Genomic DNA, 18,341 nt, shown 5'->3' with positions numbered 1-18,341 from the left:
TCGGCACATACTTGTCCAATGCGTGATTTACAATGTGTTTAAAATTTGCCCATAATTCTTCCATGTCCATCGTACCGGAAGTAAATGCAATCGATTCATTTACTAAGTGGGATGCTAACAACTGCTTATATGCTCTTCCTAGTAAGAATACTCTCCTAACCTTCTTGACCGACTTTTTAACTTTCGTAACCTTAGTCGTAATGACAACATCATGATCACTAATACCTGTCTCAACACTGACACCGTCGATGAGGTCTGGTCTGTTCGTGGCTACCAGATCTAAAGTATTTCCATTACGCGTTGGCTGTCGATTTAGCTGCTCAAGACAGTTTTTGGATAATGTGTTCAAAAGTAATTCACACGACGGCTTGTCTGTACCTCCTGTAATGATTCCATAGACATCCCAGTCTATACTAGGTTGGCTGAAGTCGCCTCCGACTAATATAGCGTGATCCGGGTACTTCTGCGATACAGAATGTAGACTCCCTTTGAATAATTCTAGAACTGTCACGGTGGAACCTGGCGGCCGGTAATAACACCAGACAATTAACTTTATTTCCCCTAGCCCTGTTAAACGTGTCCAGATAACGCACAAAACTGTACTCGTCGAATGCGGTCTTCAGATCTCTCGTGTTGAGTTAACGTCTAACGATACCTTATGAATGCAGTTCTTCATCTTAGAACACTTCAACAACCAGCCTTTGAGATATCTGGAACTATAAAAGCCGGCGGCGGTGGGCGTGCGGTTCTGGCGCTACAGTCCGGAACCGCGGGACTGCTACGGTCGCAGGTTCGAATCCTGCCTCGGGCATGTGTGTGTGTGATGTCCTTAGGTTAGTTAGGCTTAAGTAGTTCTAAGTTCTAGTGGACATATGACCTAAGATGTTGAGTCCCATAGTGCTCAGAGCCATTTGAACCATTTTTTGAACTATAAAACAAAGAAACATACACCTCTCGAGCAGACCTTGAAGCCCAACGATACCGACCGATCGCCGTGTCGTCCTCAATCCTTAGACTGTGGATACGGACGGACATACGATCAGCACACCGCTCTCCCGGCCGTTGTCAGTTTTCATGACTGGTGCTGCTATGCTGCTACTCCTCATTCAAGTCCCCGGCAGACTCGGACCGTGAGACATCTAAGTGTCAGCCAAGACCGACAGCGCTTAACTTCGGTGACCTGACGGGAACAGGTGTTAACACTGCGACAGGGCCGTTGGCGAGATATCTGGAACTGCTATGCAATATCCGGGGAACTTCACCGCGTGCCTCGTGAACGGTTTCAAGAAATGCTTCCTCTCTTTGTGGAGTTTCGTCTAGTCCTCGGACAACCTCCGTATATTACTTTTCCCGAAAGCGTTGCTCCAGGCTATAAAAGCCGGCGGCGGTGGGCGTGCGGTTCTGGCGCTACAGTCCGGAACCGCGGGACTGCTACGGTCGCAGGTTCGAATCCTGCCTCGGGCATGTGTGTGTGTGATGTCCTTAGGTTAGTTAGGCTTAAGTAGTTCTAAGTTCTAGTGGACATATGACCTAAGATGTTGAGTCCCATAGTGCTCAGAGCCATTTGAACCATTTTTTGAACTATAAAACAAAGAAACATACACCTCTCGAGCAGACCTTGAAGCCCAACGATACCGACCGATCGCCGTGTCGTCCTCAATCCTTAGACTGTGGATACGGACGGACATACGATCAGCACACCGCTCTCCCGGCCGTTGTCAGTTTTCATGACTGGTGCTGCTATGCTGCTACTCCTCATTCAAGTCCCCGGCAGACTCGGACCGTGAGACATCTAAGTGTCAGCCAAGACCGACAGCGCTTAACTTCGGTGACCTGACGGGAACAGGTGTTAACACTGCGACAGGGCCGTTGGCGAGATATCTGGAACTGCTATGCAATATCCGGGGCACTTCACCGCGTGCCTCGTGAACGGTTTCAAGAAATGCTTCCTCTCTTTGTGGAGTTTCGTCTAGTCCTCGGACAACCTCCGTATATTACTTTTCCCGAAAGCGTTGCTCCAGGCGAGAAGAAATATTGTTATCGGGATGGCGCCTTTGATGGTACCGTGCAGCATACGCACGAGCAGCAGCAACAGCTTGGTTATCGGATGCACCCAGCAACAAAAGAACATCGACGTATTCATCGTTTGTGCACTTCATCAGTAAGCCGTCTTACACGAACTTGACAGTATCAGTTTAGGTTCTGCGCGGTCAGAGGACATAGTCAGGCAGTTTAGTGGACCCCCCTGCCGTGTATAGGCTACTGTCATGTGACAAAATGATGTCCTGCTTACAAACGAGGAGAACAAGGGAACGGTCGTCTAAAAATAAAAAAAAAAAGGAATCATAGCTGCATGGTGGACATAGGTTTGATGTCCCAGCCCTCTACTCTTTTTTCTTCGAGTTTGGTCTGGGGGGACGTCACATGATAGCTGTTCAGTTTCATCGGTGAGTGCTTCAAATAGTTTTTCTAACTATGTAGGGCCACCAGCCCCTCTAATCAAACACGCTGAGCCACCGTACCGGCATCCCAGTGAGCTTCAAAGGCTGATATCAGGTAGTGTGGAGTGATACACATTCATCTGCACACTCCGATTCGCTGCACGATGTGACAGCCCTGCGAGCTCCTTGTTTTCATGCACGTGTTTTCAAAATGCACCCGATCAAATTGTTCTAGATAAACTTTTGTCTTGAATGTGGATGAGGAATCGCATGCCCACCTCCAAGTGCGTCATTTTTTCTTCATTCTGTATATGCAACCGGAACTGAGCGTGTCACGAATGCAAACGCTACACACACACACACACACGCACACACACACACGCACACACTCTCACACACTGGTCAGGCAGAACACTATGACCACCGACCTTCTATCGATGTACAGCCGTCCATGCGATAGCAGGGCCACCTGGCGATGAATGACTGCCAGTCGGACACATGCACGGTTCATGTACTGTCAGTGAGAGCGCTGTCCATATCAAGAATGGGGAAGGCGCGCGATCTACCTGAGTTTGACGAGGGCATACTGTGATGGCCCGGACGCTCGGCACGAGCATTTCGAAAACTGCACGATTTGTCGGGTGTTCGAGGACCAAGGTGAAACCACGTCCAGACGTAGAGGGGTTGGGCGGCCACCCTCTTTACTGATGTCGGATTTATACTTGAATTTTTAGTTTATGGTTCAAATGGCTCTGACAATGGAACCTCCCCATCGCACCCCCCTCAGATTTAGTTATAAATTGACGCAGTGGATAGGCCTTGAAAAACTGTACACAGATCAATCGAGAAAACAGGAAGAAGTTGTGTGAAACTATGAAAAAATAAGTAAAATATACAAACTGAGTAGTCCATGTGCAATATAGGCAACATCAAGGAGAATGTGGGCAGAGGAGCGCCGTGGTCCCGTGGTTAGAGTGTGCATATGCGGAACGAGAGGTCCTTGCTTCGAATCCTTCCTCGGGCGAAAATTTTACTTTCTTTATTTTCGCAAAGTTATGATGTGTCCGTTCATTCATTGACGTCTCTGTTCACTGTAATAAGTTTAGTGTCTGTGTTTTGCGACCGCACCGCAAAACCGTGCGATTAGTAGACGAAAGGACGTGCCTCTCCAGTAGGAACCGAAAACATTTGATCGCAAGGTCATAGGTCAACCGATTCCTCCACAGGAAAACACGTCTGATATATACGACACTGGTGACGGCATGTGCGTCACATGACAGGAGTATGTTGTCGACCCACCTAACTTGCACACTTGGCGAATGGGTAAAAAGTTTCTTCTACCTTGCCCGATTTAGGTTTTCTTGTGGATGTGATAATCACTCCCAAAAAAGTGATGAAAACATAAGAGTTTGTCACATAAACTGCAACAAATGAATGCAACAGTTTCACAGTCGTACAGTTTTCTCTGTGCTCTGTCAAAACATATGTTTTTTACGTTTTCAAATGTTTCCGTGCGTAGACCGTCAAATCCTGCATATATCCAAGCAAATCTAAACATATCCTGGAATTTTGGAGAGCGAAGTTGATTATGTGTGAGTGCCTGAACTTTAATAATTGTCTGAAAATAAAAAATTAAACTTTTCACTCGAGAGAAGATTTGAACCAAATACCTCTCGTTCCGCAGTTGCTCACGCTAACCAAGGGACCATGGCGCCCGCAAGGCAACACAATCCTAGATGTTGCCTACCTTGCGCATGGCCTACTCAGTTTGTATATTTTGCTTATTTTTTTCATAGTTCCACACAACTTCTTCCTGTTTTCTCGATTGATCTGTGTTCAGTTTTTCAAGGCCTAAATCTGAGGGGGGTGCGATGGGGAGGTTCCCTTGTGAGCACTATGGGACTTAACTGCTGTGGTCATCAGTCCCCTAGAACTTAGAACTACTTAAACCCAACTAACCTAAGGACATCACACACACACATCCATGCCCGAGGCAGGATTCGAACCTCCGACCGTAGCGGTCACGCGGTTCCAGCCTGTAGCGCCTAGATCCGCACGGCCACTCCGGCCGGCTTTTTAGTTTATACTGATAAAAAGTATGACATAGTTGTCAATGGACACAATTTGGGAATTACTGTCAATCTTCTGACAACACTTGTGGGAACTTATTTGGGAAAAGTGGACACGCTATATGTGGGCAGTTGGTGCACATATCTGTCTCTCTTCAAATACGAGGGTTGGAACTTTAATAGTGGCAACTATTTATTTACAGCTCGTACAAAATAGATAGGTGTTTCAAAGTTTTATTGACCTTCAACGTAGCCACCAGCATTGTGTATAACCCGTTACCAGCGATGTGGAACTCGTAGGATAATCTTAGCAGTGCCAGTTGTGTTGACAGTTTGAGCAGCGCGGTCTATTGCCCGACAAATCTGTAACAGTTCTGAAACGAATGCCGTGAAGTGTTTCCTTCAGTTTAGAAATCGAGTTGACCGCACGAGGGCTTAAGTCAGGGGAGTGCAGCAGGTAGTTTAGCACTTAGCAGCCCTATCAGTCAAACAAATCAATAACAGCTTGCACTGTACGTGCTTGAGCATTGTCCTGCATAATGATGGTCAGGTCCTGCAGAAAGTGTCATCACTTCTGTTTCTAAGCTGGCCGTGGGTTGTGTTCCAAAAATGAACAGCGTAGTGATGACACTTTCTGCAGGACCTGACCAGGTTTTTCTTACTAATATTAAAGGCAGAGTCTAGCTCTAACGCGTATATGCAACTTTCTACTTTTTTATTACGTGCACACAAATTGCGTTTAAAAAGTCCTATGAAAGATCCCAGCGATCTGTATTTCAAATCAGAACTTCCCAGAAAGTCATACATATACAAAATTCGATTGCTAAAGAAGAAAATGTAATGGTGCTTCTATTGCTTCCAATTTGTCTTCCGTTTTCTGCGCAGCAGAGTTGTTATTCTGTAAGTGTCTGCCCGTGTACTTATTTTTCGCTGCCTGTAAATAAGATTAAACTAGTGTGTGTGACCTGTCGTTATCATTTACAGAGTACTTTCCTGGTCTCGAAAATTGACACATAAATGTATTCATTTACTATTTCTCAGAATATTCAATGGCATGAACAGAGAAGCCAGCAACGAATAGCTGGGAAATGAAATGACATATACCGTTTTCAGTCATTGATATCTCTTTGAACACAGTGCAAAGCGGCCCTGAGATACATTATCAGTCATTTAAAGTATCTTCCAGTAATTTTTGTTGAAGTTATGCTGAGAATTATTACACAAAATGATATTGTCGATCTTCAATACCAGTCAGACACAGGCCCCGTTGTATAATTTATAGTTGATAGGGTAGAAAAAGGGTCTAATATTCTCATGCAACTCTCTGTACTGAACATGCGCACTTCCTTTTCCAAGCACGAATCAAGTGCGGAAACATGATCACTTACCACCAGCAAATGAAGTGTTGTCCACTTGTGGCGGTTGTTGTCTGCATTTGTTACACACAAGTAATTTAATTTAATTCAGTTGAACCGCCTGCATGAAAACTTTCAGTGCTTCAGAGAAAGAAGAGGTAGGACAACAACTTCATGCTGATTTGATGTTTGTTGCTCACAGCCTTCATGGTACTCCAATTTTATTGTCTGCCAGTGAATTTAAATTAGCTTCATTTCAAGATATTCAGACAAATATTTTTTTTCAGTTTCATATGGAGTTTACGAAACATTGAGAACCACGGAAGACCTAAATTTACATGGTCGGACGGTGATTTGGAGCCTTTGAGTATGTGTCTACCTTATTGGAGCAATACAAGGTCTATCTGCTAATTTTTCGTAGAGTATTTTCATTTCTGGCATCTGCTTCTTTACCAGAATATTGTTCGAATGCCTGTTTTCTCATACTCGCAAGTTAAGTACTTAAATATGGCGTCGTATCCAACGAATTTTTTTCCAGCAAGAGATCGCCTCCGTTATAACAGTGGTTAACTTCGGCCTCTTGGTACTGGACATTTGTTCGTATTTGAGGGAAATCTAATACGTGCCCGCTACGAATCCTTAAAATCTATAATGCGAATTTATAAATAGTCGCCTTTTTTTTTTGTTGTCGACTTTCGTCAGTAATATCAGTAACTATCAGTTCACGAAGATTCTAGAAATCATTCGTATGAACCTTTGTCTTTTGTTGACCACTTTAGGTTTCGCCTATTACGTCGAAAGTATAACATAGTCAAGGAACAAGGCTATCATTACCACTGAAGTACCCATGAATCCTGTTTCACGTTTAGATTTCTTTTCATATTTTACCATTCGTGTGGCTCCATAATTCAGCGAGCAAGTCCCAGTCAACAGTACCCAAAGATTCCTTCTTGGACCGACTATTTCTGTGACATTTTGTGTGGTATTGATTACTTCTGATTCCATGTTATGTTCGGATAACACGAAAAACAGTACTTTTTTATTTTAAATTTTTTGCTTGTTTTAATTCATTAATTCTCTTAGGAGTTTGATGTCGTCCTTCATTCTTTCATAGATAACCTGGAACATCTCCTGAGGTGTTCACAGGTTTTACCGCTACGTTTTCTTTATCTATAAGCCTCTGAGTATTACTGTCTTACTTTACTTATTATTCTGTTCAACGAGCTTCGACTCTTATATGCAGTCTGTTACTTGTTGCCTGATCGATTTTTCAGTTTTTTTATTCTTTCTAACTAATTAATATATTAATGTTTCACGTGCCCTGTTCTTGATTTCACTCCTCTGACTGTCAGTCTTGTGTTCCGGACTACGAAGTTTTAACCGAGATCAGTTTCTGTTGTTAGATGTCTGGCTCTTCCTCCTCTCGTGACGAATGTATCTTATTCTATCGTCGATTGTTCACTACATTCAGCAGAAATCTGGTCGTAGAACTTAATAAACAGTGTTCCACTCTCTTTTATTTAACCCGACCTTTATCACTGACAGTGATTCATTCTGCCAAAACTGCTACTTTTACATTCCTTGTCTTGTGTTCTATTAATAGTTTTTACTACCGTTCTATCTACTTATTCATTATCATCTTGAGAGGTGACCAACTGATTCACTGTCACTGTGTCTGGGGTTAATTTCGATTCACTGCTAAAAATAGCTGTGTGACTGTGTTGCTCTTAGCACCTACTTCTGTCACTCAATCTTCATTCACACTGATGCCAATACTTGTTACACCAACCGCTAATGCTATTTCTCAACCACAAGTGTTTATTCTCTTGTTGTTTCATTAACTAAACCTCAATGTCTACTGTCAACTCGTTGATGGATAAATTCATTGTTTTAATTTTTACCAACGAACACTATCTGCTACAATTTCGTGATAATTGTAGAACGTAAAGTGTTGTTATTCGTTCTACCCAAGACTATTCTCTTGAGAACAGTCCACACCGAAAAGTCTCAACAAGAGACTAATTTATCTCAGAAGACAAACAGAAAAGATTGTCATTTTAACACTACTTTAGCTATGAAAACATTTTCGGTGTTTTTAACGCAGTGTTCCAGTTTGCTACTGTAGTACCTAGTTAGTCTCTAGACAGTCCCGAACTATTCTTTCAAAAGCTCTGTGTAGATGTCTTTTTTTCCAAATTTGACAAAAACCATGTCGTGATCCTTTCTTTTCTTGTTGTGACGAGTTGTTAATATCATGCCATATAAAGGGGACAAACATGCGAAGAGACTTGCAAAAGTGTAAAAATTCGCACGTGTGGCTCGTTGCCTCAGTGGCAGAAGACAACATAGAAGACATCAGTGAAAAGCAGTTTCATTTAAAGAAGCATCCTAAATATCAGTACAGTTATCAGAGACATTTAATTGTTGTTTTAATCCAAGAATTGAGATTTCACGTATGATTTTTTCCCAATTAATGCATCCAAAGGAGTGCTGCTTCCTAAATACGTATGAAATATCTTTCGGTTGGCCTTCGTGAGTAACTTAAATCTTTCACTTTAACGTACGAGAAGAGGGTTAATTTTTGGTTTGACCAACTGGTATATTTGATGTTTTCTTGAAGAAAAGAAAGTGGTTAAGGGCTAGACTACAAATCCAAAGGTCTCATGTTCGATCTCCGGTCAATTTTAGCAATTTTGTCTGTCACTCGTAACTTCTTTTACCTCGCGTAATGTTTGTTGATGGAAAAAAGTCAAGATGCACTGTGGTGGGAATTCGCCTTAAACTGCAGCCCCCCCCCCCCCTTCTCCCATAACTGGTTGGGTAAGTCAGTTCAAAGGCCAGAGGAAAGCAAAAGCATAACACATCCAACAGGACCATGCCTAGCAAAGCACTGTATCGTTCGTCAGAATAATTTTCGGATTGATGATACATTTAGTTGTAAGCAGCAAAACACCCCTTAATAAATTAAAAGACTAATCGAAGACACACTATGGTGGTACATGAAATGTATTTGCAGCTGCGAATCTGGTCAATCATTAGCTTCGTAATCAAATGATGACGATGAAAATTTGTGCCGGACCTCAACTCGACCCCGGATTTCCCTCTTACCGTGAAACAAGCCGCTTACTATCAGGCTGCCCGAGCACGACAACTAAACTAAAAGCTACTTCTTGGCACTAAATAGAAAATAAATATCAGAGCGTGTAACGTTCCCTGGCAGCACACACACTATTAATAAAATGAAATGACATTTAATTGTACTATGTACGCCGCTATGAAGCAATTCGTATGTACTGTAATTGTTGAACAAAAAATATTATTTAATTTTGTATAAAGGACGTTGGTTATTATTGTAATATTTTCTGTAATAATATTCTCGATGTATTTATGATTGTAATATTTCTATACTCATAATTTAATTACGAAGTATGTTAATATCTGCGATGAAAAAATGTAAAATATAGCCACAGAGAAAAATAATGTTGTAAGATTACAAAGAGATATTCAAAATCAGCAGTAGTATAAAAAGCACTACATAATGTGCATTCTTTGTCGTCTTCCTCGAGAGCTGAGAGAGAGAGGAACCTGTGACGTAGCATTATATGAATGAGTAGACTTCTTTTGTCTGTATGTATCTTTAGCCGCCATTTGAGGAGAAATTATAAAGGTGTGTAAGTTTAATTATTGTTGTGGTCTAAATACATTATAATTTATCAAAACTGTGTATTACTAATGTAAATTAGCTTGCCTATGTCATCTATAATATTTCATTAAAGAATTTTCAGCACTTTTAGCGATTATCGTTGGTGTTGCTGGGCTGTGCAGCGACCGAACGATTTGCAGCAATTTAAAAAATTGTTCCGCTATAAAATTAACCAAACCCGTAAATCGGGAGCAGATAAAATTAGCAGTGAATTACGAAATATTTTTCTTTTACAGCGATCCTGAGGCTGACTGAATTTATTACTGGTTTTACATTTGTGCATTCATAGGCGGATAATTACGTTGAAGTTGTTAATCTGTTGGTTCTTTCAATTTCTAAAGCAAATAACTTAAACGTATAGTGAAGTGTGTTTTGTCAATGATAATTAAACGTTCAGGTCGGCTTGGCAATATTTAACCATTTTATGCTAACAGGGACAGTCTTGTGTTCCATAGCTAACGCCGGGAAAGAATTCAGTAAATATTTAAAAACCCACTGCATCTAGAAAATATGCGCCAAGGCCGACATACGTAAAAAATTTAATTTAAATAATTTTCAAAGTCATAAATGTTATTAATCAGTTAATTTGAATTTATCAGCATGAGAGGGGAGCTAAAGTTCACGTAATTTTAAATGTGCTTAATTTTGTCTAAATGAATTTTTATTACCACACGTAAAAAAGGGGTTCTACAACAAAGTTCGTACTGAAAGAGTAAATAACAAAAATATTTAAATCCATTTCTTCCCCACTTTCATCCGTTTATTTTACATAATAAATATTTTTTTTCATCAAAAGCGATGGCAACAGTGACAATAGGTGATAACAGAGTGCAGTCACGCAGTCAACTACAATGATTTAATAACACCAAACCGATCGATTGTTCCCGCTCAGAACTGAGTGCGCCAGGGATAATGGGAGTCCAATAGTCGCGACCAACGGTCCAAATGGGTGCGAACTCGGTTACAACCGCTTACAGTGTTGGCTAGAAATAGGCTTATTGGTGAAACTGAAATACCAAAGTTTGATTGTGAAAAACTTTATCTGACATAGTACTTCTTCATACCCGTGAAAAACTGTATCTGACGCTTTTCACAGGCTGTGAAAAGTAAATAATCAGCGTGCTTATGATTTTGTATGTATGTAGCCCGTAAATTCCATTAAAACAAACGGCTTGATCAGTGTTTAACGGCTGGATTCAAAAGATTTTTATTTGATGGATATCATCGCACATTTTGAGTAAAGCGGAACTCAAAAAGTCACCACAATTTGACAATGTTCCTTTCTTCTTATGTACCCTAAAGGTACTTTTTTATTAAACCTTGTAACCCCAACGATACATCAGCTTAATTCGTTATATGTACTTGCATCTGGAACCACTTAATCAAGAGCAATACATTAACCCATTTTAAATGATGAAAAGAAATGTATGACACTTACTTCATTTGCAAAAGAAAACAATGAATGAATAATTCAACTGATCCTTAAAGCTACAACCGAATGACTCGACTGTTTTCAAACAACTGACTAAATCGATTGTTTTCATTCGGCTGTTCTCATCACTAATCGTGTGCATGCAGTGGAAAGTAATGGATGGGGTTTATGATGATGTCGTATCATCTTACGGTCCGACCTCTCAGACTTCAAGAAGCATATAATAATTCCAAATCAAAAAAGTAAAAATACAGGTGCTGACAGTTGTGAAAATTCCCGAACTATCAGTTTAATAAGTCACGGTTGCAAGATACTAACACAAATTCTTTACAGAAGAATGGAAAAACTGGTAGAAGCCGACCTCGGGGAAGATCAGTTTGGATTCCGGAGAAATGTAGGAAAATGGGAAGCAATACTGACCCTACGAGTTCTCATATAAGGCGGGTTAAGGAAAGGTAAACATAAGTTTATAGCATTTACTGACTTAGAAAAAGCTTTTTACAGTATTCACTGGAATACTGTCTTTCAAATTCTGAAGGCGACAGGGGTAAAATGCAGGAAGCTAAAGGCTGTTTGCAATTTGTACAGAAGCCAGTCGGCAGTTATAAGACTCGAGGGGAACGAAAAGCAAGCACTGGTTGAGAATGGAGTGAGATATGGCTGTAGACTATCGCTGCTGTTATTCAATCTGTATATTGAGCAAGCAATAAAGAAAATAAATGAAACTTTTGGAGTAGGAATTAAAGTCCAGGGAGAAGAAATAAAAACTTCAAGGTTTGCCAATGAAATTGTAATTTTATGAGAGACAGTAAAGGACTTGGAAGAGCAGTTGAACGGAATGGACAGTGTCTTGAAAAAAGTAAATCAACATCGACAAAAGTAAGACGAGGGTAATGGAATGTAGTCGAATTAGATCAGACAATGCTGAATGAATTAGATCAGAAAATGAGACAGTTCATGTATTTGATGAGTTTGCTATTTGGGCAGCAAAATAATTGATGATGCTCGAAGTAGAGAGGATATAAAATGTAGACTGGGAATGGCAAGGAAAGGGTTTCTGAAGAAGAGAAATTTGTTAACATCGAGTATAGGTTTAAGTGTGAGGAAGTTTTTTTCGAAAGTATTTGTATGGAATGTAGCCATGTATGGAAGCGAAGCATGGGCGGTAAACAGTTTACACAAGAAGGAAATAGATGTTTTGAAATGTAATGCTACAGAAAAATGCTGAAGATCAGATAGGTAGTGACGTGACTAATGAGGAGGTTCTCAGTGGAATTAAGGAGAAAAGAAATTTATGACACAACCTACCTAGATGAAGGGATCGGTTAGTAGGACACGTTTTGAGACATCAATGGATCACATATTTAGTACTGGAGAGAAGCAAGAGGTGTAAAAATCGTAGACGGAGGACAAGAGATTAATACAGTTAGCAGATTCAAAAGGATGTAGGTTGCAGTTGTTACTCGGAGATGAAGTGGCTTACATAGGGTAGAGTAGACTGGAAGTTACATCAAACAGACTGAAGACCACATTACACTGTTTTAGATATCCAATAGGTGTCATCCTTTCCGATCGGCAGTACAATGACGTCCCTCAAGGTAGTGTTTAAAGTGTGATTCTCTTTCCTTAGCTACTGATAATGTCAAGTCTGTAGTTAAACTCCCTGTCAGGTGTTATTTGTTTGTTGACGCCTCCTCCGTGTTTTGATGCTCCTCAAGCCTTGGAACACTAACAACAACTGGTCAGTGGCAACTGACCAGTCGACGGTTGGAGGAATCAGCTTAAAAGAGGGGTTTTAATATCTGCACTGAGAATTTTGTGTGTGTCCACGCCAAAAGCATCTGCATTCCATTTCGTTGTTCGGCCACCAGTGGAAAGGCTTTTTCATGTTCGACAACGAACAACGGGGCCCGATGGCATACACGTGAAGAATTGGCTTTTATAGATGGGTGTGGCGATTGTGAAGTTTTCCTCCAAGGTTGGAGCTGATCTTTATACTGTTTGTTACGTAGGACCAATGTCAATTTGTACTTGAAGTATAAGAGGTATCGCGCTGCAGATATTACATTTACTTTCGCGTGAATGGGCTGTATTTACCGCAGAGCACTGAAGCAGATGAGGCGTCTTCAGAGCAAATAGTTTCTCGTCTGCTCCATTAGTGTCCATCAGAGGAAAAGGTTCAGCCAACAAATGGCCAACTGCACTTCCTCCAGGAGTAGGGGGAGTATCCTTCTGAATACTGGAACACGTGGGAATTTGGGGAAATGAAGAAGTAGACCAAGTACCTGGGACGCCTGCTGGGAATATGCCGTGATAGAACGTGGCACCCCTCTGCAATCTGTCATTTCACTGATGCCAGATATTCATGCAATTGTGGGAGGAGGAGTGACTGCCACTGAGGGACAATAAGCTGTGGCTGGTGAAGCCAACTAGCTGGCCGTGGCGTTCCACACGTCAGTTACTCCAGCGATCCTGACCCACCTCCGAGCTGAGCACTGTCCCCTAACACTTGCCTCCCTACTCTGGTGAGAGGACACCGCAGTTATGATGCCTGTGGAACGTCAATCACTATACGCCACATTTCAACTGAGTGGGTTTCATATTTCGGACAGAGGCAAATTTAGGTGGGAATCTGTTCTCTGTTTTTACTGATGACGAGACGAGTGCAATTAAGGGCTTTAAAATTTAGCGAAGTATCTGGACTCTGGCCTAAGATGTTAGGCTGGAAATTATCGGGTGTTAGAGATTGGCGTCATTCGTATTATGTCAGCTATCTGCCCACCACAGCTATCTGCTGTATTATCTGACATTTTTTCCAGTCCTTTTTCCCTTTTTCCTGTAAGTTTTTTACCTGACACCGTGATTTCTGTTGCTTTAGGAGATCGTTTACAGGACTTTCTGCATGTTATCATTTGCAGTTCACATTAAAATAATTTTACTGCCTTTATCCACACTCTTCTCATAAAATTTTAGTATGAGCGAAAAGACCTTGTTATCGTATGCCCACACCACCACGTCGTCATCATTACCAACTAACAGATATGCGAACGTTGTGTGGCAATGTTGCTGTGACACAAATGACAACGAAGCAACAACGCTAACTCGAATGTTCGAGACATTTCCCAGAAACTTTTGAAGAAGACAAAAGTGTGTGCAAAGTTTGATCCAGACGTCTTGGCTCCTGAGCAAAAACAACGACGCCTGGATGCTTGCCACGACTTGACTGAAATGCACAACATGGGCAGTTCTTTTCTGGAGCAAATCACCACTGCTGACGACACCTTGTGTTATAAATACGAACTTATCACATAACGATAAAGGGCAGAAATTCACCTGACTGGTCAATACTTTGAACACATAACCGAAATCGAAGTCCATGTGACGTTCAAGTTGAACAACATCCAAAAGAAGACCTTCTCTGACAGTTTCGCAACATTGTATGAACGTTCTATGGATTATACCCAAGTGGAGAGACAGTGTGTAGAATAACTGAAGGATTAAAATCGCCTTCTTAACTTTTCTCTATTTGTTTATTATGCCAGACTCCAAAGCTTTAACGGACTGGTGTAGTAGATTACTTTACACTCACTGTCGCATTTATGTATAAATGTTTAATTTGCTCTATATAATAGATAATGTACCGAATATTGATCCCTTTCAATCAGAACAAAAGTGCAACAGTGTTTATTTACAACTATCAATAATAAGTGCGTAAGTAATTCAGAAAAAGTATTATTGCCTTATACTTTAGTATTACGTCATAATAATTTTTTTGTAATTGGACATTATGTTTGTATAAACATGTGATAATTTGCTTAGCTTGCAATATCTTCTATGCTTTCGTGTGTACATCACTGCTCCTCTTTGACCATAACTTCTGTGTTCAAATGTTAACACGTTCACGATAAGTTCATGTTCAATTTTCATGTTTCATCGACGAGTTACAGCACCTTTAGGTGGAATTAGTGTGTGGAAATAGGAATATGATGCAAATGACTACTTTTGAGTTAAGCGTGAAATTACTACTGTGTTACTAGATCTATATGTAAGCGCATTGGTACATTCACCTCTTACCAATTTGCCCCTTCCAGTGCTTTCACTTACGACTCCTTAATCAACATCACATGATTTACCTCTTTTTGCCAACCAGTGAATTCTAACACTGAATGTGTAAATGTGAAAGTGAATGTAACCACTCGAAGCCGGCAGGGTTTTGAACAAACAGGGTTTATTTTAATGAATCGTTAATTCCTATTAGCTGCTTAGAATTTATTATTCTTTTGTATTATTAGCCTATTTCTAAGCTATTGCCATTGTCTAGCATAACCTTCAACAATTATACACAGTGTGGATGTTTTCTCTTAGTTGCTAGTTTACATAGAATGTGTACAAAGGTATACTTAACGTTAAGTTGTTCATAACGTATGTAGTTACTGCATCTGTATCTGCTCACTATTTGCTTAATTATGGGCTATTCGTAAGATTTGAGAACTGTTTCTATTCTGACAGGTTATTGATTTGATCGAAGTTTACTTACATTTAGGTGTTACGACTTATTTATATAGTGGATTTGTGTATTGTAGTAATTTCCTTACTCTCTTCTGTTGCGAATAATTTTGCGTTACGATTTGACGATTTGTTCTATACTGCAACTTTGTAGCTTGATCCAGAGAAGCTATATATTTACCTTTGCTAATCTATGCCATGGATATAGTGGTCTTAGCTGCTGTTTCTATAGTTTTTGGTGTATGTTTCAACTTAGTTTATCGCTTCAAAATTCTGATAAAGTTATTTAAATAGTGTTTATGTTGTTTGTTCGTTTACGATATCTTGCAGGTTTTTTTCTGTGTGTAGGTAAATTTCTATTTTTGTGAAACACTCATACTGATTTCTTTTGGAATTCTGTGAAGTGTATGGATTTCTGCTTCATGTTTTCTGTTTCATAATTATGGGTTTTTAGATGTAGAAAGAAAGTGGACGGGTTAATGTTGGAATTTCTAATTTGTTCTCTATATGTCATGTTTGTTCTATGTAATATTTGCCGCAGTTCCCAGAATTAATTACATATATTCCGTGATATGGGTATTTTGACATTACGGCATTTGTCGAATGGATTTTTGTTCTTAAGCTGTTAGGTGTTTTGAAAAAGAGATTTATATATCTGTTTTCTGAAGTGGCATTTAATTTATTCGCTGGTACGTATGTGTTTTTATTTTTTTATTTCTCGTATGAGTGCTATTTTTTGGTGTATAGGATGGTGTCTCGGTTTGCTTTTTTGGTATACTCGTTGTACTATGCCTTAATCGAGGTCATTTTCATATGCCATATATCCTAGTCTTTTTATTTCATAGTTTTTGGCTTCTGGTTTGAGTGGTAGATGTATAATTCTGTATAATTATCATACGATGGAGGAATGCAACTTTTTTGAATTTTGGGTCACAGGAATTCTAATTTGTGATGGTGTCGGTTGTGGTCAGTTAGCTATCAATTTCGAAGGTGTGCTTGTTGTTAGTGTTGCTCATTCTTAGGTCGAACAAAGTAATGGACTTGTTCGTTTCCATTTAGAAAAGAAAGGTTAGAATTCAGGGATGTGTTCATGTCTTGGGAAGTGAAAGCAATTGAAATTAGGTTGGGACGTGGATTGTTGGGCGGTGAATGGAAGGTGGAGTTGGTTGAAGGAGTTGCGTATGCAGAAATGAGGGAGACTGTAGGGTGCTGGGACTCAAGAGAGGCGGAATGCCTGTCTTTCAAGGGTATCGATGGAGCGGTTCAGTGTGGGATGAATGGAAACCCATACTACATTGGCACAGATAAGGGCGCGGTAGATGTAAGTTTTATGAATATCGATGGTTTCGGCCAGACAGTAATTTTAAATTGAGGACTTTTTTGAAAATGCTGAGTACATTAGTGTTCCATCGAGCGTTAGTCCAAGATGTTGTAGTGTGTTAGTTAAGTGGATTGGGTAGTTGTGGACTGTCAGACGAGGATATCTGAGACACTGCCGTGTCGGACCTACAATTGTTATTTATGTAAAGTACAAAGCGGAATTTATGGTCCAGGATGGTAGTCTCATTAAGATAATCGCACGCTAATTGCATTACGAAGCACAGTTTCATCAAAAGTGAAAAAGAAACTGCTTAGACAAAGAAGAAAAACAACAAGAAGATATTAGAGAAGTAACAAGTAAAGGTGAATGAACATTTGCCAGTACTCACCGGACTTGCCCACACCGACATCTCCGAGGACGGCGATACGAATACAGGGGGCGTTGTTGTTCCGGTCTTCGGTTTTCATTCCGTAGACTCCTATAGGAATAAAATACAAATAATAAGGAAACAATGGGGTTATATGGAAGCAGCTTGAAGTAATAATTTCTCCACACTGCTGGCAGGTGAAAAACTCTTAGATTTCAATAAATTGCCGTTCTTTACACATCTACTCACACGCTTATGGTTGTACCGTTTGTTTTCGTAAGAACTACAGTTGATTGCAGATACTGAAAAAGTACACCGGCCAGTCACATCAATGCATCCATGTGTCAAAAGCGTGTTCAACCATCTTCTACAGCGCGGACATGCAAGAAGAGAGTCAGTGAGGTTCTGGAAGATACAGACAGGGACGTGGAGCCATACCGCCTCAGCTGTGGCCAGCTGCGCTAGGTTTCCCTGTTGAGGTTCCATGGGGCGAACAGCCCGATCGAGTTGGTCCCAAGATTGTCGACTGGGTTCAAATCCGAGCAATTTAGTGGCCAGTGGAGTGTGGTAAACTCATCCTCATCCTAGTGTTCTACTAACCACGCACGCACACTGGGAGCTCTAAGACACATCTCGTTGTCTTGCTGATAGATGCTATCGTGCCGAGGAAAAATCAAACTGCTTGTATGGCTGAACATGGTCCCCAAGTATAGATGCATACTTGTGTTGATCCATTATGTCTTTCAAAATCACGTGATCATGAAGGGAATGCCACGAAAATATTCTCCAGATCAAAACGCCCCTTCCTCCGGCCAGGACCTTTCTCACGATTGTTCCAGGGTCGCACACCGTACACCCCAACGGCCGTCTGATGGAGCATGAAACGTGATTCATCTGACAAGGCCACCTGTCACCACTCAATAACATCCAGTTGTGGTATTACCAGGAAAATCTGACCTTCGTCGCCTATGAACAGCAGTCAGCATGGGCGCAAGGACCAGGCACCTGCTGTGGATGACCATACGCAGCAACCTTCGTTGAGTAGTTGTTGAGGAGGCACTGTTGGTAGCTCCTTTCGTTCATCTTGGAGGTAAGTTGCTCAACAGTTGCACGTCTATTCGCCCGTTCACATATCCGCAGCTGTCTT

General features: G+C 40.8%; 1 protein-coding gene across 1 annotated transcript in view; it reads right to left on the bottom strand.

Moving 5' to 3' along the window:
• LOC126234862 (ras-like protein family member 11B) overlaps positions 1-18,341 on the bottom strand; it is a 351,905-nt gene that overhangs the window by 295,106 nt on the left and 38,458 nt on the right. The window contains exon 2 of the mRNA XM_049943603.1: positions 17,216-17,305. Coding sequence (XP_049799560.1) covers positions 17,216-17,294 — 79 coding nt within the window. The 5' untranslated portion in view covers positions 17,295-17,305. The remainder of the gene's footprint in view (positions 1-17,215; positions 17,306-18,341) is intronic.

The sequence above is a fragment of the Schistocerca nitens genome, chromosome 2 (assembly GCF_023898315.1).
Source record: "Schistocerca nitens isolate TAMUIC-IGC-003100 chromosome 2, iqSchNite1.1, whole genome shotgun sequence".
NCBI lineage: Eukaryota > Metazoa > Arthropoda > Insecta > Orthoptera > Acrididae > Schistocerca > Schistocerca nitens.
This window is presented reverse-complemented; position numbering and strand designations above follow the sequence as displayed.